The following is a 26,065-nucleotide window of genomic DNA, read 5'->3' on the forward strand; positions in this document are numbered from 1 at the left end:
GTTGGAAACGAGAAATTTCGTCAGACGTATTTTATATAACACGCAAAACAAACGTTCTCAATATTCTTTAAGCAACAGCTAATGGAAAAGTTGTGTGCGCTTTCGTGGATGATAATTTTTATCGGGTTATAGAGTATACTATGTTTAGTGTTTATTGTGTACTTACATTTATCCCACGATTGAAGAAAGGTTTACATGGCGAGGCTTGTTGAGCCTTGTAAGCCTTTCTGAGACGAGTGGAATAAATTGAAGTACACAATCACACTTACATAGTCTTCTATTTATCCTACAATATATTTTATTTATTTATTCCTGATGCAATCAAAATAGTAGTCTTTAATTGATAAAATAAAAGCAAAAACACATTAAATTAACTGAATCTAACATTGCGTAGTAATATTAATTGTGATCTTTCCCGTTTACGGAACTCGAAATAGTCCTTAAGAATTCCACGCAAAAGAAGAGTAACGAAACAAAATATCGCTATACGCCTCGATTCAAATTTAATCAGCGTTCAAAATGTTACACACTCATATAGAACATAGACGGTTGTGATCAAACTACAATTCTTTTTTCACCACTGTAAAATACAAAAAAGGCTGCCATTTTAAAATTTCCAAAATGTGTAGAAACCTACGTGAAGCATGATTCAGCCTCTATCCCCGCTGATATTGTGAATTTTAGTCTATAAACAACTCTGCTTTTTAAACACTTTTTACTTACTGACATAAAAAAAGTAAAACATCTACTGGTTATTTTTCTACTCACCAAAGTTGTGTAACCATGTTTATTTTCGTAAAGTTTAATTTGCTTTCTTGACGAGTTAAAATTCTGGACACATTTTTTCATCGCCATCTAGTTGCAATAATCCAACTCTCTGCTTTATAACCCAATGGGTTGCTGAGAGTTGCAATGCGCTCTTTCTTGTCCATGGGTGCAAAATGTTATCAACAATGCAAGGGTTAAGGAACACTGTAACTGCAAGAACTTATTAAAGTTTACCTGTCTAAACCACAAACTCATCCAAATGGGACCATTGAAGCAAGAATTAATTGCTATGTATTGACTTAGTTTTTATTTCGTACGCTGTATCCGCCATATTGGAAAATTGACCCAATATTGGTTAGGTCGCAGTACACCATATTTTGCACGTCGGGTTATGTGATGGAGCCTATTAAAGTCGATAACGATGTGGTATTCGATACAGAATACACTGTTTCAAATTTAAACATAAAAAAGATAGCGAGAAAAGTGTGTTGAAACATCGTCGTGTTTTTATAGAGTGCATGCAAAGGATAACATCCGTAGGTTGCCATTCAGGTAAATTTAACATGTTTATGAAGTTTATTCATTATTTTCCTCAATTTGTCTCGAACGACGTCTGTTTAGTGAAGCGCACGGATTCCGTGCGCTGAACTGCAACCATGTTTATGAAGGGGTGCATATGGACTGCCAGAGCCGCCATAGCAAAAATTATCAAAGGCTCTGGGAGTCCGTATATATGGACTACATCGCCATCCATCTTTTTCATTTTAGGATCTAAACCGGCAATTCTTTGTGGATAGACATTCTTTGATCGTCTGACAAAGGAACGACTTATTCATCAAAGAAATTACCCTTTTAATCGATTTAAATCGATTGCATCGGTTTCCTTCGAAAAGTCTAAAGAACAATTCACTGACTCTTTTGTTAAATTTAATCCATTTATTGTTCAATACATCGCGTTATTCGAGTACATTCGACATTTTAACGAAATCGAAAATGCAGTCTCACCAGTTTCATTCCAGTTTTATATCCCAACACTGTTATTCACACATTCATTATATCATATTAATCCATCGTAAACACACACACTCGTTAACTCGTTAAACGACTGCATACCAAATGACCTGAATGACGCAATCAAGTGATTTCGTCAGCTGTGTCATTATATATGGTCTTGCGAATTCAAACTTTTGTCATTGTGTACACATCGGTCTTACTAATAACGTAGTGACGTCACCATCTATGTATAGAATGAACTTTTGTCGTTTGACGTGTCTATAATGACGTCATGAGCACGCGCGCTTAATATTTGTAAAAAATGTTTTTTGCTGTTTGTGTTGCATTTTGTGTTTAAAATGAATTACATCTTGGTATCAAATTGTTTGTTTTGTTGAATCTGATTCGATTTTACTAAAAATGATTATAGTTGATTCCGAGTAATATGACCTTCCTCCACACATGACTAGGTGTGGGATAAACCAAGGTGTGGGATAAACCTTATCTGTTCTTTATGGGTCGAATTGTGACTGTGTTCTATTATCCTAATCATTTAGCTGTAGGATAAATCTCATTCGAGGACACAATGTTCAATAGAATTGGAAATAACGCTATGCCTCTTGTGCGGAAGATGGATTCGTGCCGGTCGCTGTGTACAAAGCGGAACATACCAGTCATTTCAACAAGCCTCGGGGATCTCTGGTCGGACTTCTTTCGGGGAACCAGATTCGTTTGGCACGGATCTTGGCGCTCGCCCTTCTTTGAATGGAGGATATGATTCGCGCGGCGGAGAGCATATTCCGGCGGATGACCACGCGCGCTTTTGACGTCTACTACACTAGACCAGGTGACGTGCCTGAAGGCCCGCCAGTCAGCGAGGTTCCTCAGATACGCGGTTTGAAACTGTAAATAACTGCACTATTTTTTCAAGAGTAAAACATGTTCATACCAATTTGTATTTTGCTAGTTAATGTGTCTGTATGACTGAAAACGGGAAAGCATCGTAAATTACATGGCTAGTCGGACGAATGGTAGATGTATATCAATGATTACACGTCTTTGAGGCTGAGAATTTGTTTCATAAGTTGGCTTGCCCAAGTTATAGATATGGTTGATTTTGTCAGCTATAAAAGAACAGCAAGGTTTTCGAGCTGACACTTGATATCCAGAATATCGCGCCAAACAAACTGGAGTTGAAATTAGCGGGAGATTGCCTAAATGTGCGCGGAAACAAGAGCAAAACGCAGGCGAACACGGCTTTGTGTCTCGCGAGTTCCAGGTTCCTAGGGTGTAAGTTGATGAAGGATATCATGATACATCCCTTTCTTTCTTATTTCTGTTTTGCTATAATTACTCTCTGTTTAATGTCCATAACACAGCAGTATAAAAATTGCTATTATTGTTTTATCTTTTATGATTTATTAACTTGTATGCTTTATAGATATATATCCATCACATTTAGTACTTAGTTTTAATTTGTATGTGCTGTAGTTGATACCAACTGAGTTGATTATGCGTAATCATGAAGTTTATAAAGTGTAAATAATTATAAATGAGGTCGAGGTGAATATGGATATGGTGTCGGTCGTGCTATCACGAATCACACGAATCGATGATTTACTCAGAAAGCGTACTTAACACGCGGGTTATTCGGATACTTTGATAACAGATGGCACTTTGATAACAGAGAACAACAAAAGCCACGCGCGAGCGGCGAGCTCTTCAGCTTCTTTGCATTTATGTGTTTTTTTCATTTGTGTTTCACTGAAAACGTTTCATCACATTTAGTACTTAGTTTTAATTTGTATGTGCTGTAGTTGATACCAACTGAGTTGATTATGCGTAATCATGAAGTTTATAAAGTGTAAATAATTATAAATGAGGTCGAGGTGAATATGGACATGGTGTCGGTCGTGCTATCACGAATCCCAGGAATCGATGATTTATTCAGAAAGCGTACTTAACACGCGGGTTATGCGGATACTTTGATAACAGATGGCACTTTGATAACAGAGAACAACAAAAGCCACGCGCGAGCAGCGAGCTCTTCAGTTTTTTTGCATTTATGTGTTTTTTTCATTTGTGTTTCAGAAGGGATGACAAACCTAAGCAAATCCGTTACCGGTTAACCTGTTTCAATTTTCGAGCGGTTAACCAGTTAACCGACTGTCTTATTGACACATAAATGAAAAAAACTTTCAAAAAAACGTATACGTTTATAAACAATTACATGTAAATGCAAATATACTCAGTCTTGTTGATTGTCTTGTAGCCTAATTACTGAAAGCATGTTATCAATTAAATACTGTTTCTTTACAAATTGTGTTGGTCCTTTAAATTGGGAATATACATTTGGAATCCAATACTTAGTCATTTTTGAAAGTCATTTCCGACATTGTTAACATGCTTGTCGGTGAACTGTTTCTCTGTTGTAATATTACCTTCATGTCATTTACACATAATTATTGTTCTACCTTGACCAATGAAAGCTAGTGCAGAATTTGAATTATGTTGTGTTTTATTAACACTCATGATCATTTAAGAATTACGTGCATTAACAGTTTGCTGATTAATAACAATTGTCAATAAGAGTAAATATATTTTGCAATGGGCATTGTGGTTTCCTAACCTCTGTTGTTAAGGCCTGTTTATACTCAATGTCTTTATTAGGGTGTTTAAGTTTGCAATAGTTGTTAAAACAACAGTGATCGGGTGTAATCACAGTGTCCAGCTTTATTGATTTTAACAAGCAATGGTAGTCAACACAATGGCACAATAAAACCTGTTCATTAATCCGCTGCACCCCGATAGTTTACAACTCTGATTGCTTTTGATCCGCATGGGGCATCACGGGGTGGTAATTGCCGATAATTTGCGATAATATCAGCGGATTAGCCAATACAGTGAAATGAAGTAAAACAAAACTAACGATTTCATCATTTATTGCGTTCAACGAAAAATTGAGTTTTCTGAATAGTAACCGAATATTAATATTATAACAGGTTAACCTCCTTAAGAAACGGATAACCGGTTAACCGAATAACCGTTGCCATCCCTATTTTTCATACACGAAACATTGTTTGGTCAATTAATGGTATAGTACTTCACATTGTGAAGAAAGAAATTCGTTGAAAAACGGTGGATTTTATACAAAAAATGATAAAATTCCATCGATAATCATCATGAATTAGATTATCAGTACGTATTTAACAAAATAAAAATACTTGGAAATAAATCAAGAACGTGCCAACTATTCCAAACAAAAATCAAAATGTCCATTATTTTTACAACATGTTATCTTTTAGTTTATTAACGTATTTGAGGAAATTCAAATGTTTAAAGAGTCCAATGCCAAATTTTCATGGACACTTCTTTTACCGATCATCACAATGGCACTTCTATCCCAGATAACTCGACACTTTTTACCAGATATAACAGACTCTATTTAGTGGATCAGAAAAACGGAATTCGCTATGGAATACTATTATAGAAAGCAGACGATAAATACAAATGTATGTACTGGCGTAAATTAAAAACGAATTATCTAAATATTTGTTATCCCTTTGGAATATGACTATGATTTTGTATAAATGTGAAAGATACATTTAAAAATAATTCGATATGTCTGATGAGTACAGTCTATATGAACATACATTTTCCAGTTTTCGAGTCTACCAACAGATGGATTTTCGCGTAGTACACGAGCTTAAACAATTTTAAATTACATTCTTTGTAGCGAAACGGCTGATCTAAAGCATGTTTAATTATGTCCTTATGAAGGTTCTAAGGCCTTTTACTTATAATATACTAGATGGCATGTCATGAAACATCACTCTGCTAAAACTGCAACTAAGAGATAAATATCAGCAGCGATGCAGGTCCGAAATTATAGTGGAACTTTTTGGCTCAATGTCAGTAAATTAAAACAAAATAGCAATAATGGAACAGGCGGTCGATTAAATCACACGATAGTGGTGTCAAAGTTGTGCATACCCGTTGTTGTTATTAATATAAACACAACACATTCAGCATATGAACTTGGACATACATGACATAATTATATATTACAGGATGAGCGAATCGGAGTGTATTGAAGTTTGTCATTAACTGCTTTATATTGATAAATGTAAACATTCGATCTTAAAAGCTCCAGTAAAAAAAAAAGAAAGAAAGAAAAAAAGTAACCCTCGACTAGGCTCGAACCACTGACCCCTGAAGCAAAAGTCTATCGCTTAGACCACTCGGCCATCCTTGCTAATACAATGTGTGATGTATTGTATACTTTATATAAGCAATCCTCGTATTATCACAAAATATAACAATACCAGATCTCTCCAAATTATTCAATCGTTTCGCGTTGCAATGCTTTATAATTTTAAGGGTTTTTTAATCGTCAAAAGATGCATATAATGGATATTTTAGAGCATGGTAACTGTTCAGTATTACTGTCTCTTAAAAAGTATAATAACTACAACGAACATTTGCGATTCTGAAATATTTTTTTAATGTTGTCAATTTACCAAAACGTGAAAAGGCCCCTTAAATAACTTTTTTTTGTTTTGATGTTTCACTTAGTAAGCTCAATATGATTTTACTGAGATAAGGTTTAAATGTAATTAAGCATGATTGTTTGTATTGTTTCTTTTTTTTTCATGTTTTTTTATTTTATTTTCAAAACAAGATGTGACAATCATGAAGACACATGTAGACCGCATTATCAACTCTCAATCGCTTTTCTCATCAGTGTTTACCAGTATATACTTGTTAGTCTACTTTATTAATGAATGCGCAGTTTTTATGCAAGTAGCGACAGTTTGTTTTGGCATCTTATTCACCAAGATTAGTGTTACTTTACATAGGATTGTATGAAGAACAAATGTCCTTCGCTCCCGTTATCTGGAGGCCTGCTATAATTAAAATTAAACACAATCGTGTTAATCCACATGATCCGTTATATTTTAATCTCTCTGAATCTCAATTTACCAACAAAAAACAAGTTCATTTTGTAGACAATTTTTTCCGGTTGTCATTTTAAATATATTACTTCAGAAATAAGCATTTGAATCTTATTTAAAATTGCACTTATAATATTAATTGTATAAATTAATAGTAACGAGATTTTTTAAAACAAACAACGCCATTGGTTATATTTCACATGTGTATGTAATTACGTTATGCATAGATTCCCAATGTGTCGCACTTGAAAATTCAAATTAATTCGTACTTCAAAATGTTTGGTAAGAACAGACATAATATACATAAATGCATTTCAGGTAGATGATAAAACTCGGTTATCAGAGTGCCCAATTTGTTGGAAGTCTCTGTTATCCGAAGTGTCCTATATCGGGAATCAAAGTATCCGCAACTTTATGAATACCACCTATTAAAAAATGCTCTTTCTTCGTTAATATTTCATTGAATACTATCACATTGATTACTCCACATGCTGGAATAGCAAACAATTTCTTGCAATATTTCTAAGTAGTTTTATTTTGTTGAAATGTTTACTGTTCACTCCGTTTATGCTGTTTTTCGACCGAATTTTGTATTTTTTGGGGCACAAATCTACTATTTTACCGTGATTTTTTTCTTCCCAATACAAAAGTATACACCATTTATCAAGTCGACCATGTGCCTTGTCCCAAAAACTTATCTTTAGGACATAACTTTTGAAAAAAATTAGGAACTTCTCTCTCTCGCGTGGCTTTTGTTGTTCTCTGTTATCGAAGTGCCATCTGTTATCAAAGTATCCGCATTACCAGCGTGCTTAATGTCACCAGACAGGGGTGCTGCACACAGAAAAAATCAATTCTATAGTTATTCAACAAGTTATAGGCTTTAGAAGAAACGTGCAGAAATAAATAGCTTTAAACTAAGAAATAATAAATGCGCTTTTAATAGTATTACTTACAAAAAACATAACGCTCAAAAAAAAAAAAATAACACGAAACACAATATTAATATGCGGAAATGCTTACTTTACCATTCATTATCACTATAAAAAAAAGTTAATGTAAACCTTATATTGAGATTATCTGTGCTTTGATCAATAATTTCTGTTACTTTCGATTTCAAACGTTACAAACACAACATATTACTAGTTGGATAATTTCATTGAGTAAGTTTGTGTTTTATTTTAGTTGTTAATTTTTATTATTCGGATTTGTTCCTTATGTTTATGTTCAAGCAAAAGCTTAATATATCATCAACAAATTAAACAAGACATTTATTTTCTGCTTATTTACCAATTTACGAACATAACGACCAGAGCATTATACGTTACACATAAAAGACAATGATATTTTCCAAATAGTAGCACCAATATTAAATTAACATAGTTAACATATTTCAAACCGATATTTCAAAACGATATACTTTAATAACAATCTACAGAAAATGGACGAATAATGAAATAACAAAGAAGACAGACAATTGAGTTAAAAAAATAAGTTCAAGCAAGTTAAGCAAAGCACATTGAAACATATTGAATCTCTCACCAATTATAACGGAAATTTAGCTTGAACATTTAACAAATAAGATATATCATAACATTGTGTATAAGACATTCTGCAGTAAAACACTTTGTAAACAGCTATAGCATTCCTCAATATTCAGAATTTGATGAATCATTTGAATTCTCATATTTAACTTATATTTGCTTATACGGCTTTGCGATTTTTATATTAACGCCTGATTTGTTTAAGTATCAGGCTCCGAATAATAGATTGCGTGCGACATAATAGTGGATTTTGCAAGACTAAATATCTGAATGCAACCGAATACAGGGAAAAATAATAAGCTTAGAAGACTCACAATAGTCAGGACGAAGTTTAAACAATAGCTAAAATGTCCAATAATAGTTCTTTTTCTGGATATGTATTTACTTGTTACGTGTGTGTGCGTGTGTGTGCGTGCGTGCGTACGTTCGTGCTTGCGTGCGTGTTTGTGTTTGTGCCTGCGTGCGCGCCTGCGTGTGTGTGCTTGCGTCCGTGCGTGCGTCCATGCATGCGAGCGTACTCTTACTTTATTTATGGTATAGCAAAAGTGCAATATATCATTTAAAATTCAAATATAATCAGTATTCAGTAACTGGAGAAACCCTCTTCGTCTTGACCTCATTGCGGAAATAATGTTGCCCATACATATTACCAATGTGTGGTATTTAAAACATATTTAACATGGACTTGACAGCGACAAAAAATCATGTAAATCTTTTGTTGATATTTTAGCCAAAAATGATATATGTTTTCTATATGAATCATGGTGTAATGTTAACAGTAATATTGAACTTAATGGTTACATTTCACATAACTTTTACAGAAAATTTCAACATAAATATGCTAGGCGTAGTAGTGGTGGTGTTATACTTTACTATAGAGAACGTTTAAAAGATGGTATAGGAATTGTAAAAAAAATCACCTTGACTCTATTATTTGGGTGAAACTAGATCATGTATTTTTTAACATAGAAAAAGATGTATATTTGTGTGGTGCTTATATATGGGGCGATGACTCGCCCGTTTATAATGCATTTAATGCTGATCTGTTCAATATATTGGAAATCGATTTAAGCGTTTACGATAAATGTGGATCAGTGTATTTATGTGGTGATTTTAATAGTAGAGTTGGGCAAAAATGTGATTTTATCATCCATGACAAGTTTAACTGTATTGTTGACGATGTTGATTATAGCCCCGACTATAGTACTAGACGGGCCTCATTGGTCCATACAGTTAACAGTCACGGTGTTAAATTATTAGATTTGTGTGAAGCGACCGGTTTGCGTATTGTGAATGGGCGGTTAGCTAATACAAACCACCATACTTTTTTATCACATAACGGTTGTTCTGTAATTGACTATTTACTGACATATGATCACGATATGTCACAGTTGAACAATTTTTATATTGATGGTTTTAATGAATGGAGCGATCATGCACCATTGCGCTTTACCTTGTGTTGTAATAATGTTACTACTACTATACTTGACCATGAAGAAATTAAGTTTAAGTGGAATGTCAATTTACGGGAGCATTTTCGCTCTGGTATCTATGACAATTTAGAAACTTTTAATGAAATTATACAAAATACAGATTGTTTGAATAGAGAATCCGTAAATACTATGCTTAATAAGTTTACGTATACAGTGAGAAGTATAGCAGAGCCTTTGTCTGCCAAAAAATGTTATTTTAAACAACATGTTCGTTTTAGTACGTCACCTGTACATGGAAATAATTGGTTTGATCCAGTTTGTAAAACAGCTCGCAATAGTTATTTACATGCCCTTAGACTGTTCAATTTAGATAAGTCGCAAGAAAATCGTATATTGTTATGTGAACGTAAAAAGCATTATAAAGGTATTATTCGGAAAAAGAAAAACGCAAGTTACAAAAAGAAAATGAATGAAATTGAGGATCTTAAAAGAAAAAAACCGAGAGATTTTTGGAAACAATTTAGAACAAAAACTAAAAATAAATCTGGAAATATACCTTTAGATGCTTTTCGAGACTTTTTTAAGAACTTAGGGGGGCAATATTTTTAATTGTGAAAATGATGAATCTGAGTTTTTTAATGAACATAATAATTTTGATTTGCCGAATAACGCTTATCCGGAGCTAGATAGACCTATCTCTGTGGAAGAGTTGTAAAAGCCGTTTAACTACTTAAGCGGAATAAAGCCCATGGACTTGATAATTTGTTAAATGAATACTTTATAGAATCTATTGACATTTTAGCTTTGCATTTGAGTGATATGTTCAATAAGATAATAGACTCTGGAGTGTTCCCCGAAGCGTGGACAGTCGGTATTATTGTTCCATTACACAAAAAGGGCTCCGAGTCAGATGTAAACAATTACAGAGGTATTACACTTGTAAGCTGTCTTTCTAAACTGTTTACCGCAGTTATTAATAAGAGAGTTAAAAATGTCTGCAATGAATATAACATTATTTCGGACGCCCAATTCGGATTTCGAAAAGGATGTTCAACTGTAGATGCAATATTTATACTTCAGTCATAAGTTCAGAACTATATGTTTGAAAATAAACGTTTGTATGTTATTTTTGTCGATATGTTGAAATGTTTTGATTCTATTTATAGAAACGGTCTTTGGTTGAAAATGTTTAAATCGGGAATTCAGGGTAAAGTTTTACGAGTTGTTAGAGATATGTATAACAATGTTAAATCATGTGTTAAGTTCATTTTCTGATTATTTCTCATACTCAGTAGGCTTGCGTCAGGGGGAGGTTATGTCCCCTTTGCTATTTTCTCTCTTTGTTGAAGACTTGGAACTTTATCTCCAAGATGATATTAATGCAGGCATAAATTTAGATGACGTTATGATTTTCTTACTTTTGTTTGCTGACGACATGGCTATTATAGGTAAAATCCAACAGAAATTCAAAACCATTTAGACCATTTACACACTTACTGCAATAATTGGGGATTGCAGGTTAACATAAATAAGACCAAAATTATGATTTTTCGTAAGCGAGGTGGATTACTGACCTCAGAGAAGTGGACCTACAATAGTCAGCCAATAGAAGTTGTTAATGATTTTAACTATTTAGGAGTTGTTCTAAATTATACTGGTAGTTTTAATCTTAATCAAGAATATTTAGTTGGTAAAGGGCTTAATGCCATGAATGTTTTACTTTGTAAATGTCAGGACTATGATTTGAAGCCTAGTACTCTTTGTCAATTGTTTGATGCCTTTGTTGGCTCTATCATCAATTATGGAGCAGAAGTTTGGGGATATACTAAGTCAAAAGAATTAGAAAGGCTGCATCTAAAATTCTTAAAACGTCTATTTAAAGTTAGACTTAATACACGTAATAATATGGTGTATGGCGAACTTGGGAGATATCCGCTTTATATACATAGATACGTACGTATACTTAAATATTGGTTTAAGCTGCAGTCAAGCGACAACATTATTTAAAAATATGTATACAACGAAGCAGTTAGATATTGTGAAAAGGGTTGCACAAATTGTGTATATAATGTTAAAAAGATGTTAAATGATTATGGTTTTCCAGATGTATTCGAAAATGCGCATGCTTTTGATATAAAATCATTTTTGTTTGTATTTAAATGTAGAACGAATTGATGACTCTTTTAAACTTAAATGGTACAATGCTGTGAACGAAAACTCTATGATGGATATGTATAGGAATTTTAAAGCCTCTCTAGTATATGAACCACATCTAAATATTCTACCTAAATCATTAAGAGCATATGTTAGTAAATTACGTTTATCTGTACACCCTTTGATAATTCAAACGGGTAGATACGCTAGAAATGTAGAGGAAAGATCTTTAAGACACTGCATTTTCTGTGATTTACATGACATTGAGGATGAATATCATTCTGTTTGTGTTGCCCTATGTATAATGATTGTAGAAAAAAAACACTATTATATCAAACCATCTGTTTATAAATATTTGAATTTGTTAAAAACGGTGGATAAAATGGAACTTATTAATCTGTCACTGTTTGTCAAAAACGCGCTATTTATACGATCAAGACTGATAAATGATATGTCATAATATATTCATCTCCTGTATACGTAAGATGTATGTAATATATTTCAAACTGCTTTTGTAACGATCTTATTTTTTAAAACCACGAGTTTTGCTTTTTGTGTTGTTTTTTTGTACCTAACATATTTTTTCTGCTTATTTATTTTTTTGTATTAAATCACGTGACAATATATATGTGCGATTGTATATATATAGACGATGTATATATCGTATATATATGATATAAGTCTTGAATAAAAAATCTGTCTGTCTGTCTGTCTGTCTGTCTGTCTGTCTGTCTGTCTGTCTGTCTGTCTGTCTGTCTGTCTGTCTTATGTGCCTTAAATCGTTAAAAAATTTAATATCCTTTAAAGCCTCTAAAGCCATACACTCTTCTCCATATACGTCTGTTTGCTAGACGCGTATTTAAATAATCTTTATGCACTTGAATATCACTAGCGAGCACATAAAAAGGTAATAACATCTAAGAAATCCTGCATATCATAGTAAGATAATTGCCGAATTTATGAATGTTATGTCATTTTCAAACCGTGCACATAAATCAGTCAAAACAAGTATATACGATTTCAATGAAAACCTTTTAACATAAGTATAAAAATACCCAATGAATGTAAAACACATTAATGAAACAAACTGTATATTGTTCCAAAAAAAAAAAATATATAATGTTGGTAGCCCAAAAGGCGATATAACGTGTTAAATATCGCGTGTCGCTTCGTGTATCGCGCAAAATATCGTGCGTTGCCGCGACTGTCGCGCAAAATATCGTACGTCGCCGCGACTGTCGCGCAAAATATCGTGTTTCGCTTCGTGTGTCGTGTCTCGCGTTCAAAGGGCGACGCATAAACACGAAGCGACGCAAGATATTTTGCGCGACACACAAAGCGATACACGATATTTTATTATTCAAATATCCGAATCTCGTGTATCGCGGTCTAATTTCAGACCATGACACACGAAGCGATACCCGATTTTTTGCGCGACAGTCACGGCGACACGCGAAATGTATACTGTTCAAATATCGCTGTAATAATATCGCCTGTCGACTGTCGCGTTTTTACAGTAATGTGTTACAGTAATGTTTAACCATTAATTATCAATAGGGCTGCGTCCATGCTTGATGCACATGCTTGATGACGTAAAAATATCCCCTTTTTGTCATCCCTGATTTTTTGAAAACGCGGCAGTCGACAGGCGATATTATTACAGCGATATTTAAACAGTACAAATATCGCGTGTCGCTTCGTGTATAACGCAAAATATCGAGTATCGCTTCGTATGTCGTGTGTCGCGGTCTGAAATTAGACCGCGATACACGAGATAAGAATAATATGGGTGATATTTGAATAATAAAATATCGTGCGTCGCTGCGACTGCCGTGCAAAAAATTGTGCGTTGCTTCGTGTTTCGTGCGTCGCCCATGGAATGCGAGACACGACACACGAAGCGATACACTATATTTTGCGCGACAGTCGCGGCGACGCACGAAATTTTGCGCGACAGTCGCGGCGGCGTACGATATTTTGCCCGATAGTCGCGGCGACGCACGATATTCTGCGCGAAATACTAAGCGACAGTCGCGGAGACGCACGATATTTTGCGCGGCAGTCGCGGCGACGCACGATATTTTGCGCGATACACGAAGCGACACGCGATATTTAACACGATATGTCGCCTTTTGAGCTACCTACAAAAGGGCGATATTTCGTGGTACATATCGCCTGTCGACTGTCGCGTTTTAAAAAAATCAGCGGAGACAAAAAGGGGACGCAGCCATATTGACAATAAATGGTTAAAAATTAATGTAACACCGTTTAAAAAACGTGACAGTCGACAGACGATATTATTACAGCGAAATTTGAACAGTACAACTACCGCGTGTCGCCGCGACTGTCGCGCAAAATATCGAGTATCGCTTCGTGTGTCGTGTGTCGCGGTCTGAAATTAGACCGCGATACACGACTCACGAAGCGATACACGATATTATGCGCGATAGTCGCGTTGACGCACGATATTTTTCGCGACAGTCGCGGCGACGCACGATATTTTGCGCGATACACGAAGCGACATGCGATATTAAACACGATATATCGCCTTTATATCACAAAGGCGATATTTCGTGGTACATTCTCGCGAATCGCTTCGTGTATCGCGCAAAATATCGTGCGTCGCCGCGACTGTCGCGCAAAATATCGTGCGTCGCCGCGACTATCACGCAAAATATCGTGTATCGCTTCGTATGTCGTGTGTCTCCCTTGATAAAAAAGGGATATATTATAGATTGCACTATCCGGATTCCGTAATTTAACACCGATACCAACACTTTAACATATATTTGTTGCAGAATCAAATTGCGACAATGTATCATATGAACGAATCTACACAGACAAATAAGAATTTCCAAACGGAGTACGTGTATTTGTGTAAATGAAAAAGTTTTCTTTAGTAAAATAGAATATATTTTTGCACCGTAAACAAATCATTTCGTTACTCTTCTTGCACTACTTCTCTTGAATTTTTATTATAGCTTTTGATTCATCAGCGTTTTATATGCTAAGAAAAATGCAATAAGATCGAACATAAACGCTTTAAGACACTGCTGTCCAAGTGTCCTTTTTTTTAAAGGCGCAAAACGCAAACATTTTGTGGCATCGAGCAAATGCACACTTGAATCGTTTTGAGGATTATTATGCGATTAAATTCAATACTTCCACTTAAAATCGTATACACGAGAAGGCATATATGAGTTTTTCTCATTAATTTGTTTTTTAAACAACGCCACCGGAATTGCAATTGCTCGTTTGGGAGCAAAATCTTAAGACGCAAACACATTCAAATGTTTATAATAGTAAAAAACAGAATTCAAATTGAAGTTTCAGCTCTTAGATGAAGAACATATCCTGCCATTCAACTTGCTGCATTTCTCCCCGTAACATAAGCTTTTTTATCTCTATAGTCAGTCCGCCTCTTTGTTATAACAGGACCTGTCTAAGCAATTAACATTTCCAATTAATAACTTTACTTTAAAAGCGTGTTTTTAAATATATCATAAGATGCGAAATCGGATTTTGACTAAAGTCTCCTTTATTTATTTCACCGGCACTACTTTGTGTTTTATATATGCTAACACATATGACTACGTTAACTCAAATAATGTCAAAATATTCGAACGCACGTCTTGAAATCTGTTTTAGCTTAACAATAGCTTCCATTTCGACCGTGCAATTTATGAAGAAGTTCTTTGAAAAAGTTAAACACTTCAAAAACATGTAACGTTTATTGACAATTTAACGATTATAAATAAAAAAATGGAAAAATATAGCATGTTCTTGTTATATTTGAGTGATCGGATTTCAAAAATTCACACATAATGTAATGCTAAATGTAAAATTGTGTAACCTTACTATTTGTGTTGTTGGTAATTTATATCTTTAAGTATACATGTTTGTACATACATAAAGGGTTGTAATCAACAATCATACTTGCATCAATAAGTACGTTTATTGCGTTTGAGTTTTATAATTATCGCAACATATTTGCATACACTTATTAACATTTAAATGAACCGCTCGAAAGACATTGTTCCGAAATCTCTTGTTTGATGCTATAATGGCTGTCATTTTCAACTTTCTATAGGGTTTGATTTCAAAGCAGGTGAATGAAAAATGGCATAAAATACATCACGATTAGGTAGTAAAACACACATACATGCACGTTACATCTAAATAACAAAACACATGACGGTCAGATCAACTTTTTCACAGACAAACAATATACCTGTAAGAACACCGTTTTCAACGAAAAACATCATACATTCAACACCTGGTAAACAATATATTTTATTTGTTTCCCAAATGAACATTTTGAAATGCCTATTGTTTTATTTTGCAGATTTTATTCTGATAATAATAGTTTTCTATTGTATTTTGTTGTTTTGTTTATACGACACAAACCTGAAACATTGTGAAAGTAAGCCGGAAATTAATTGTAATTGTACAACACCAATGTTTATATTGGTGTTGTACAATTACAATTAATTTCCGGCTTACTTTCACAATGTTTCAGGTTTGTGTCGTATATATGTCTCCGACATGTACATGTGCTTGTTTATTTGAATAGGACAAACGCTCGAGAAATGAATTCTAGTAAAGAGGGAATGAACAACATGTGCGAAATGTGCCAGTATGCTTCATTTAAAGCCACTTTTTACTGTGAGCAATGCTCGCAACGTTTATGCAATTCGTGTGTGAAATTGCATAACAATATGAAATTGCTTGCGGGTCATAACATCCTTAAAGTAGATGAAACGAAGTTGGAATATGATTACGCGCGCACAGATGAAGAACTTAGCTCAGCCATGAATGCTAAATGGTCAGCTGACCTACAGAGTGGACGAGGGGTGCATACATATGAGCAGCCTAATCGCAAAGAAGAATCTAAAGAGAAGGTCGGGTATGAAAACATCGCGGCTAAAACAAAAGAAAAACGGATGGTTTCTTCAGGTATGTGGGCTAGTTTATTTTATAATCACTTTAGTGGTTGCTGCTTGTTTTCATATATAAAAATATATACTGTTAAGCTATTACAGGTGCAATCTATCTAAGTCATTAATTAAAAACTATAACACTATTAAGAGAAATAGAAATGATCCATGCAAATTTGTGCGCAAAAAACTACACCATATTTTCGACCAGTAATTGTGAGCAGACAGTATCATTTTGAAATCCGTGTAAATACTTTTTAACCCAGCAATCATGTTCAACGAAACTTCCGTTAAAAAAGACATTTTAAACAGAGAGTTCCCATAGGCCTAGGCATGTATTGAACTTGTATATTATCCAATACTGACAGCCAGAGCTTTTGAGTGGTAGGAATCAATTTAATATGGTCGCAAAAAAAAATAACAGTTAACGTGTGAGCAGTACGAGCAATGTAGATGAATATTGCAAATATGTGTTGCAAACAACGGGCACCGTGAGAATATATAAAGTTAGCGTTGTGCACAGCTTTATGCATCAATATTATCATTTCTGGTAAGTATCATACGTAGTGGATTAACCTGATTTTCCTGGGCGACCATGTTTAAAAGACCATGGTTTACATTGAAATGACCATGTTTTATCAATTGTCAACCACGTTTCATTGGGTGGCTTATTACAACTTTTTAGACCATGGTCGACCATGATCTTTTTAAAGACCACGATTGATTCTGATTCATGGTCATACAAAATTGCCATGATAAAACCTGATTCATAGATCGCGTGGTTTATTGTCCATGGTTAGCAATTGTTTAATCACTATCTTTAGACTTGACTATATCACGAGAACTTTTTTATTGCGCTACCCCAGAGAAATTTACACAGTTAAAACATGGTTGATCATGTTAAAACCATGGTCGACCATGTTTAAAAGACAAAAGTTGACCCTCCTATCACCAAGACATATCAATGATCAATCATGTTTAATGCCGTGGTTCACTGCCGCTTTGGCGACCATGCTCGACAATGGGTTTTTTAAAGCCCTGATTAAACTTGTTTCATGGTTATCAAAAACTGCAATGGCCAAACCTGTTTTGAAACACCGGGATGTTTATTGCCGCCATGGTTTGACAATTATAACCCTGATAATTTATGCTGAATGGTCCTGTAATTTACCATGGCTTAACGTTTTAAAGACCGCGTTGTTTATTGCCGCCTTAGTACCATGTACAACCATGATTTGACAATGAACATAATAGCTCTGATTATTCATTTTTCATGTTCAAACATGTTTCATAGGCTTCCCTAGTGCCATCGTCAACCTTGTTTTGATCACAATCTCTATTACAGAAGCTAGCGGAGGAACCGTCGAACACGTGTACGATGCGATTGATGATTCCCAGTTGGAATCTCTATGTGAGTCTGAAATATACATAATATGACAAATATTAAAAACATGGTATGTACGAGTTGAAATCTCCGCAAGTTACGCGAAATTTTCAATATGGTACTATGAGACAGAAACATCAAATGTGTCAACATAATTGTACTGGACCGATAATGATACGAAGAATATTCCGTTGGTAATTATTCTTATTAATTAACTGTTTGTCATTGTGTCTAAAATATATTTACCTTCAGATACGGCTAAACTAATTAAAAAAGTACAAATCAGTAAAATAACTTTCTAAAATTTATAAATATCAAAAACAACCCATATTACCTTCATTATCGAAAATGAAGTTACTGAGTCAACATAAGTCAACCATCTCTTCGATCCCTTACCAAGCCTGTCGAAAAACAACTCATTTATACATAATTAATATTCAGAAAGTTTTTTTCACGGTCTATGTATTCTTGTCGGAAATGTACAAGCGAAATGATTGAAACAAATGTGTTAAAATAATAGTATGGCGTAATAGTCATCATTGTTTCGGATTCAAACGTAAAAACATTTTGTACTTATTATATGTTTTGATAAAAAATATATGATCTTGTTGTTATAAGCTTAGATGATCTTTGTCCAGCCCGCTTGTGGAAAGCTTCATGTAGCTGTATCAGTGGTCGAGTGTATGGTTTGTGCGTGCTTCAGAGCTTTTGCCGACTGTATCATTGTCATTCATCTTTTAATTTTAAAATATTGTTACAATCACAAGACGACGTGTCTTTTGCCAATCCCGCCATGAAAGGCCAATGTCATCTTTATAGGTGATACGTCATATTTTTCCTTACAATAGATTTTTATCACCCTAAATTTGGCATTCATCGTGCAAAACACTTACTTACCACAAATGTTCCCCATTACAAAACAACGTGTCGCGTGTAATACCGTCTCAATACATCAAAGGTCATGGTCATCCTTAAATAAGAAATAACTAAAAGTTACTACTATGCGGACATAGAGTGTCGCATTAATAACAGGTCTGTGCACCTAAAGGTCTCAGTCACACTGAGAGGTCAAATGTCAAATATAACCATTTATCATGAAATTTACCATGTAGAGACAGCGGGTTGCGAATAATGCCCAGGTGGCTAGCTCCGAGGTCAAGGTCAAACTTACAGATCACAGTTTTAATTGTACAGCTTGTCTAAGCTGCAACTACATTGCAGATTGCTTTTTGCCTGTATGGCCTTTCGCTTAGCACAAAGGTCGCGGTCACAATTAAAGGTAATATTTCCAATGTGGGCACAATCAAGTATTTCTGAACTGTAACTTACTAATCCATCTTGAAGTTTAAAAAATATTACCACAAATGCTCACCGTGTAAAGAATGCGTGTCAATCGCAAGTCCTGTACACATTTTTCAAAGAGTATATCATAAAAAAACTTACTTTATCTTTTCATAAGGATTTTAGTTGTTCGCCTGAAAGTGTGTTTGCTTATTTACATCTGTTAGTACATGCGACAGTGAGGCGGTAAGAAACTGCAATAAAACATCGAAACAAACATTAAAATAACTGTTAATGCACGAGATCTACAATGGTATGTTTCTTGTACTATCAAAGTAATAAGAATAACTAAACATGACACTTTGAGCAGCAAGTATTCAAAACTGTATCATTTTCAATGTTCATATATACAAGCAGGGCTGAGTTGCAACAGTTTACAAGATTAAACTTTTGATTACTTGTACCATAAGAAATAATACTTCAATGGATGTAACCTGCATCAAAATATTCCGAAATCGTTTAAACAAAACACACAGAAATATTAATTGACTAGATTGACATGAACAGACAGTAAAAAGTGTTTTGGAAGAGTCATTCATCAGATCATGTACAAAATTAAGACAATCATAGCTCTAAACAATTTCCAACTAATATTACAATGTAAAAGATACAAATAAAGTAAAAAGATATACACAGAACATGTGCTTGGAAAGTCCTGGAATTATTTCATCAAAATTTATTCATGAAAGTTTAATGTACAGAAAAGTTAAGCTTAATACAAACAACACTAAACAAACCCGTTACAGATATTCACCCTTATATTGTTCTTTTCCAAGGTACCATGATATCCTTATGAAAAATACAACTTTTGTGTTGCATAAAAATTGTTACTGAACTCAGCAGAAAATAATTTAAAAGTTTCAATGACTTTACACATCGTTGTCAAAAACAAGGGGCGCTTGTCGTACTGGTAACCACACAATTATAATCATATCAGAAGTTGCTTTCCTGAATTAATGTTAATATAAGATTCCATTATGATTATAATATTTACATATGCATGTACTCGTCAATAAATACCTACCAAGCAGTAAAGGTACGCTGTTTTATATGCGCCAGCTGAATACACGTGTCTTGCATTACACGATGACTCTTGACAATCATCTCAAGTATGTAGTTTTGCTTTGCCAATAGTACCATTCATCACCCTGCCTGGGGAATAAAACACATCCAGCAGGGCCTCTTGATACATATTGCATTCAGGCCAGATGGCTGGACCATGGTGCAGAAATATTGCACAACTGTAATTGTTAAAGATGATGGTTTGTAAAAAATTAATGTTAACGCCACAATAACAACTAAAACATGATCAGTCACATGTATAAACGCCACAATAATAACTGAAATTAAAAAAAAAAGTTTGAATTGGTTTTATGTCTATATGGTTGCTTATCAGCTATACAATTCTGATAAAGTTGTTAAAACAAAAAAATTAAATGCAAAATGAACTAATGTCAAGTGATGTTGTTAAGTTTTCTTCGCTTTTGACACTCTGGACTCCATGAATCATTTGTATCTGGAATGGCATCTGCGCATTGAAGCCACCCTCAAACAAACACTATCAATTAAAGATAAATTGCCATTTATTCAGTTCATGGGAGTAATACATTAAAAAAAAGATAATCATCTTTACACTTTCATCAATGTTGGGCTAAAAACCAGGGCAACTAGCTTTTTCAAAGTTTGATACAACTCAGTCAAATTAAACATAGAACACAAATTGGCGACTATGGATCTAGTAGGCCTAGGAAATGATTCAATTCCGGCTTACAACAAGACATAATGCATTAAAAGTCTGTCATGTCGGCAAAATTGTTGCTCAATAATTAAAAAATAAATAAATACAGTATTAGATACACATAACACAAAATGTACATGCTTTTAGGCTTGTTATTCTTTAGCAAGGCAACCAAAATTCTAAAGATGGTTGCCAGTGCAGCAACCAATTGCGAAAAAAAGAGACATAATGTTGTTATTTTGTCTAAGCTATCTCTATAACATAAATATGAGGATTAACAGTGCACCCACATCTCGACCTGTGCTTTAAGACACACTTTTTATAAACTTGAATGGGTTGTGTTCATTTCAAACTTGCGATACAAAAAGGTATACATAATTTTGAAAACTGAGTTGCATCTAAGATTATGCAATAGCGAACAACTTCAGTGCCTTCAGCGCTTTGATATTATTTGTTACTATGCGGCAGAATGTGTTAGATACCTGTAATTAATTGCAATTATGCAAAAGATGATTTTTATCTTGCAAAACAAACATGGCAATTTATATCAGATGATTAAAGATTTATTTAAAGGTTTAATTGACAATCTCTTTATTTATGTAATTGTATTGGTTTAAATTTATAACATCAGCTGTCTTTTAAAGATATTGCAGTTGATACATCAAAACATAACTCTATTTTCTGTATGATACTTTTGATTTCTTAGCATCGGATCAAGCTGAACGGTTTACGGTTACTGTGGAGCCTTGTGTGTTGGCGAAACTTTGTGGTATCGAGGGTGTTATGACAATGTTGGTGAAAAATCGATGCATTTCATTCGATGACCCTAGAACCCTGCAGACGAAGTACGTCTTTCAGCTAACGTGGCTTAGACGCTTGGGAAACAAGGGATTTGACAAGCTATATTTCGAAGTTGGAAGAAAATGCCCAAATGGGGAAGGCACTATCGTGTGTATTACCCCAATTGCTTTCAAAATTCATGCGATGATAAGACCGAAACTGCTCTGAACAATGTTTTAGAAACCAATGCCTTTAAAATTAAATATTGTACTGTGTTTTTTTTTCGTAAAGCGGATTAGCTAAAATATATTTTTTCTCAGTCGATTTGGTGACATGTTTTCCCAGTTTACCAAGTCCTATCATGTGTATTACTCGTCGTGCAGCTGAAATTGATAAGATATTTAAGTTATGGACTAAAAGTAAAAAACAATAAGTATATTTGTGTGAACATGAACATGGACAATCTTTTGATTCGTATACTTCTGTAGTGTTACTTTTTCTGCGTAAAATAGACTATTCATTTTTACTGTTGATTGAATCACCTCGCAATTCATTTATAATTGAGTTCAAACAGTAACATTTTAACAAATATAGTAACAAATATTTTACTGTGTTTTATCGTAAAGCGAATTAGCTAAAATGTTTTTATCTCAGTCGATTTGGTGTGTTCATGTTTTCCCAGTTTACCAAGTATACGTAGGAGTTCACATTGTTGTATATAAATAACGCGAAGGACGTAAATATATTCATCGTAAAAAAATTGTTGTATAATGTTTGTACAACAATGCCCGGTTTATGTGTTCAAGCTGAGCTGAGAATTAGCATTTGAAAGTTTTTAAGGTATTACTTGTTTGTTTCATGTTAATCCAACACACATATTTATTTTATAAAAAGGGAAGTAAGAAGGATGTTTACAACTACAGGGGGATTACATTATTAAATACATTTTGGAAATTATTTACTAAAGTCATTAACAATAGACTGAATAATTGGGCAGAAAATTATCATGTATATATAGAATCACAGGCAGGTTTAAGACAAAACATGGGTAATATGTTTGTATTACATGTTATTAATTATCTAATAAATGAAAAATAGATTGTATGTTGTATTTGTAGATTTCCCTAAAGCGTTTGATTATTTGGTTCGAGATATTATCTGGTATAAACTTTTGAAACTAGGAGTTCGAGGAAAAATGATAAATAATATTCAATCTATGCATGTAAATGTGAAATGAAGAATCAAATTAGGTAATAGAATAAGTAATGAAGACTTCTCTTGTTTATTAGGAGTGAGACGGTGTGAATCAAAATCACCGTTCCTTTTTTCTATTTATATGAATGACCTTGAGGAACATTATATGTTAAATGATTTTAATGGGATTGATATTTGAATGTTGAAATTGTTTCTGTTACTATATGCAAAAAAATTATTATTATGGCTGAATCAGAGGAAGAACTTAATAAAGGGTTGTGCTTGTTGGAAGAATACTGTGATAGGTGGAACTATGTGTAAATTAAAAATAAAAATAAAGTTATGATTTTTTTAAAAGGGGGACAATTATGGAGAAATATGAATTCTGCATATAAAGGCTAGCTTCAAAAGCAGTTTTCAAATTAAATTCATATTTACTTAATTTTCCTTAAATCAATATTCAGACCAAATTACAGTTATTTGATCAACTTGTTTTACCAATTTAGATAATGGCTCAGAAATCTGGGGCTTAAATGAATCCATGACATTTAAGAGAGTACATTTAAATTTCTGTAAAAAAAATTATTAGGTGTGAAATTGAAACTCAAAATAATTTTGTGTATGGAAAACTTGGTAGAACTTCCTTAATTGTTAGACGTGCAGTCAATGTAATAAGGTATTGGCTTAAAGTTACCAATTTAGAAGACCATAAATATGTTAAGTACATACATTTACATATGTGTAACAGTTTGATAAGTAAACCAAATATGCACACATGGGCTAAAGCCGTTTGTAACTTGTTGCAGTCCCTGGGATTACATTATGCATTGATAAACCAAGGAGTAGGTGATGATAAGTGCTTTTTATCTCTTGTTAAATCTAGATTAAATGATGCTTTAATACAAAATTGGATGTCTAAACTGAGTAATTCATCAAGAGCAGTAAGTTTTAATATTTTTTTGTAAATTTGAATTCCAGCCTTATTTAAATGATGTTACTATTGATAAGTTTAGATTTAATCTGTGCCGACTAAGAGTATCTTCACATAGATTGGAAATAGAGTCAAGCAGATAGCATTAACCAGAATCTATACCATACAGGAAAGAAAATGTCAACATTGCAATGTCTTGGAGGATGCATTTCTTTTTTTGTTTGAAGGTTCCTTATACAATTGTATTAGAAAAAAATACAAAAGCAATATTACTGGAAAAGACCAAATATTCCAATATTTATATATTTAATGCAATCTGATAACCAAACAATCAACAGAAATTTAGCAATTTATGTTAATAAAGCATGTTTTCAAAGAAATGTCTATAAATATTATTTTGAGAAATATACATGTCAGAAAAGTTGACTTCTCGCTGTCAATAGTGCTTTTTATGTTAACAGTATGTTGAAATACATGTTTATTTTAACAATATATGTAAAGAACTTAATATAGTTTGTATATGATCAATCATGCCTTGAACTAGTATTTATTGATGACCACTTGCATTTTGTTTGTATAAATATATTTGACATACATGTGTACTGTCTAATGTATCTTGAATAAACCAAACCATATTTTACTACATGCGTAGTACTTTTCTTTGGAAAGTGTATGCATAAATCCATTACACATATATTTTTGAAAAGTAACCCTTGGTGTATTACAATATTCTTTTACTCACGCAAACATGGTCTTAAATATCAGTCAGGTTGCAAATACTTAATACCTGTTCTCATTAACTATCTACGGATGAAAAAATTCGAAAGAGCGTTAACGTTCAATGTGTAAGAGCACCTGTGGCAATATATGACCAAAAGAAATATCGGGTAAATATAATTGTCAAAACTAATGATGCAGATGGTATGCATAACTAATATAAAATATATTCGTATACAGACAACACGAAAAGAATCTGACGAGTGAATATGTGAAAATGTTACAAAAGATCAATATATATAATATTTAGGGAATATCGCGTGCCTGTAATATTTCGTTGGGATGTATCGCAAGTGTGTTGTGTAATGTTGTATTCAACAAACTCGCAAGAAACGCCTTTCACAATGTGAACAAAACTGACTTCTTATCCAGTCATTTTGTTTTGAAGTGGAAACTCCCAATTCTTACAGTCAGATTTTCGATTGGTACGTACTAAAAATGCGATTACACTTACAACAATGTTTCATTTTAAACTATTGTGATTGTTTTATTCCAATCGTTATTAATATCAATAGCATTTTAAGCAGTTTTATGTTTGCTCTATTGAGTATCTTTAACACAGTTTAAAACTGGAATCACGAAGAGTTCATAAACCTTAAATAAAGGCTTACCAAGACAGATGTTCTTGTTTTTAGTTTTATTAAAAAAATACCACGTCATAATGTAAACCAGTTTGATCATCTCTGTGTCAGAGGATGTAAATAACAGTAGTTTTCTCGGTATTTTTCTGCATTTAATCTTATGTAGAGTTGTAGACCTTTTCCATTGTGCATGCTTTAAATCAGTCACAGTTGACGCGTGTGCATTTATATTATGATAATTATAATAAATTAGCCGCTTCGATTGTTTTCATATATGAAAAGAATCTGATCGCGCGGCTTCAACTGAACAAAATGGCGTCCAAATACAATCGTGCCAACATTGATAAAATAAAGTCATAAACTAACGAATAAATACAAACTAATAATATTTAAACGTAGCACAAAAGTATGATTCTTAGAATATCGTTTGCAACTGGAAATGATGACGCTGTTTGAGCTTGAACAGGAGTCAACAAAAACTAAATTAAGTACGCTTACATCAATAACAACTTTAATCCGATGCTTATAAAAATAAAATTACAATGATATGTACTT

The 26,065-nt window shown here is 33.6% G+C and overlaps 1 protein-coding gene across 1 annotated transcript; it reads left to right on the forward strand.

Annotated features, from left to right (window-relative positions):
• Positions 1-7,838: 7,838 nt before the first annotated feature.
• On the forward strand, positions 7,839-23,076 carry LOC127854108 (uncharacterized). The gene is made up of 4 exons (XM_052389108.1): positions 7,839-7,879; positions 16,421-16,803; positions 18,130-18,195; positions 21,954-23,076. Exons 2-4 carry the CDS (start codon positions 16,437-16,439, stop codon positions 22,253-22,255), a joined length of 735 nt encoding a protein of 244 aa, XP_052245068.1. The 5' UTR covers positions 7,839-7,879; positions 16,421-16,436; the 3' UTR covers positions 22,256-23,076.
• Positions 23,077-26,065: the final 2,989 nt, after the last annotated feature.

Source organism: Dreissena polymorpha, chromosome 12 (assembly GCF_020536995.1).
Source record: "Dreissena polymorpha isolate Duluth1 chromosome 12, UMN_Dpol_1.0, whole genome shotgun sequence".
Classification (NCBI taxonomy): Eukaryota; Metazoa; Mollusca; class Bivalvia; order Myida; family Dreissenidae; genus Dreissena; species Dreissena polymorpha.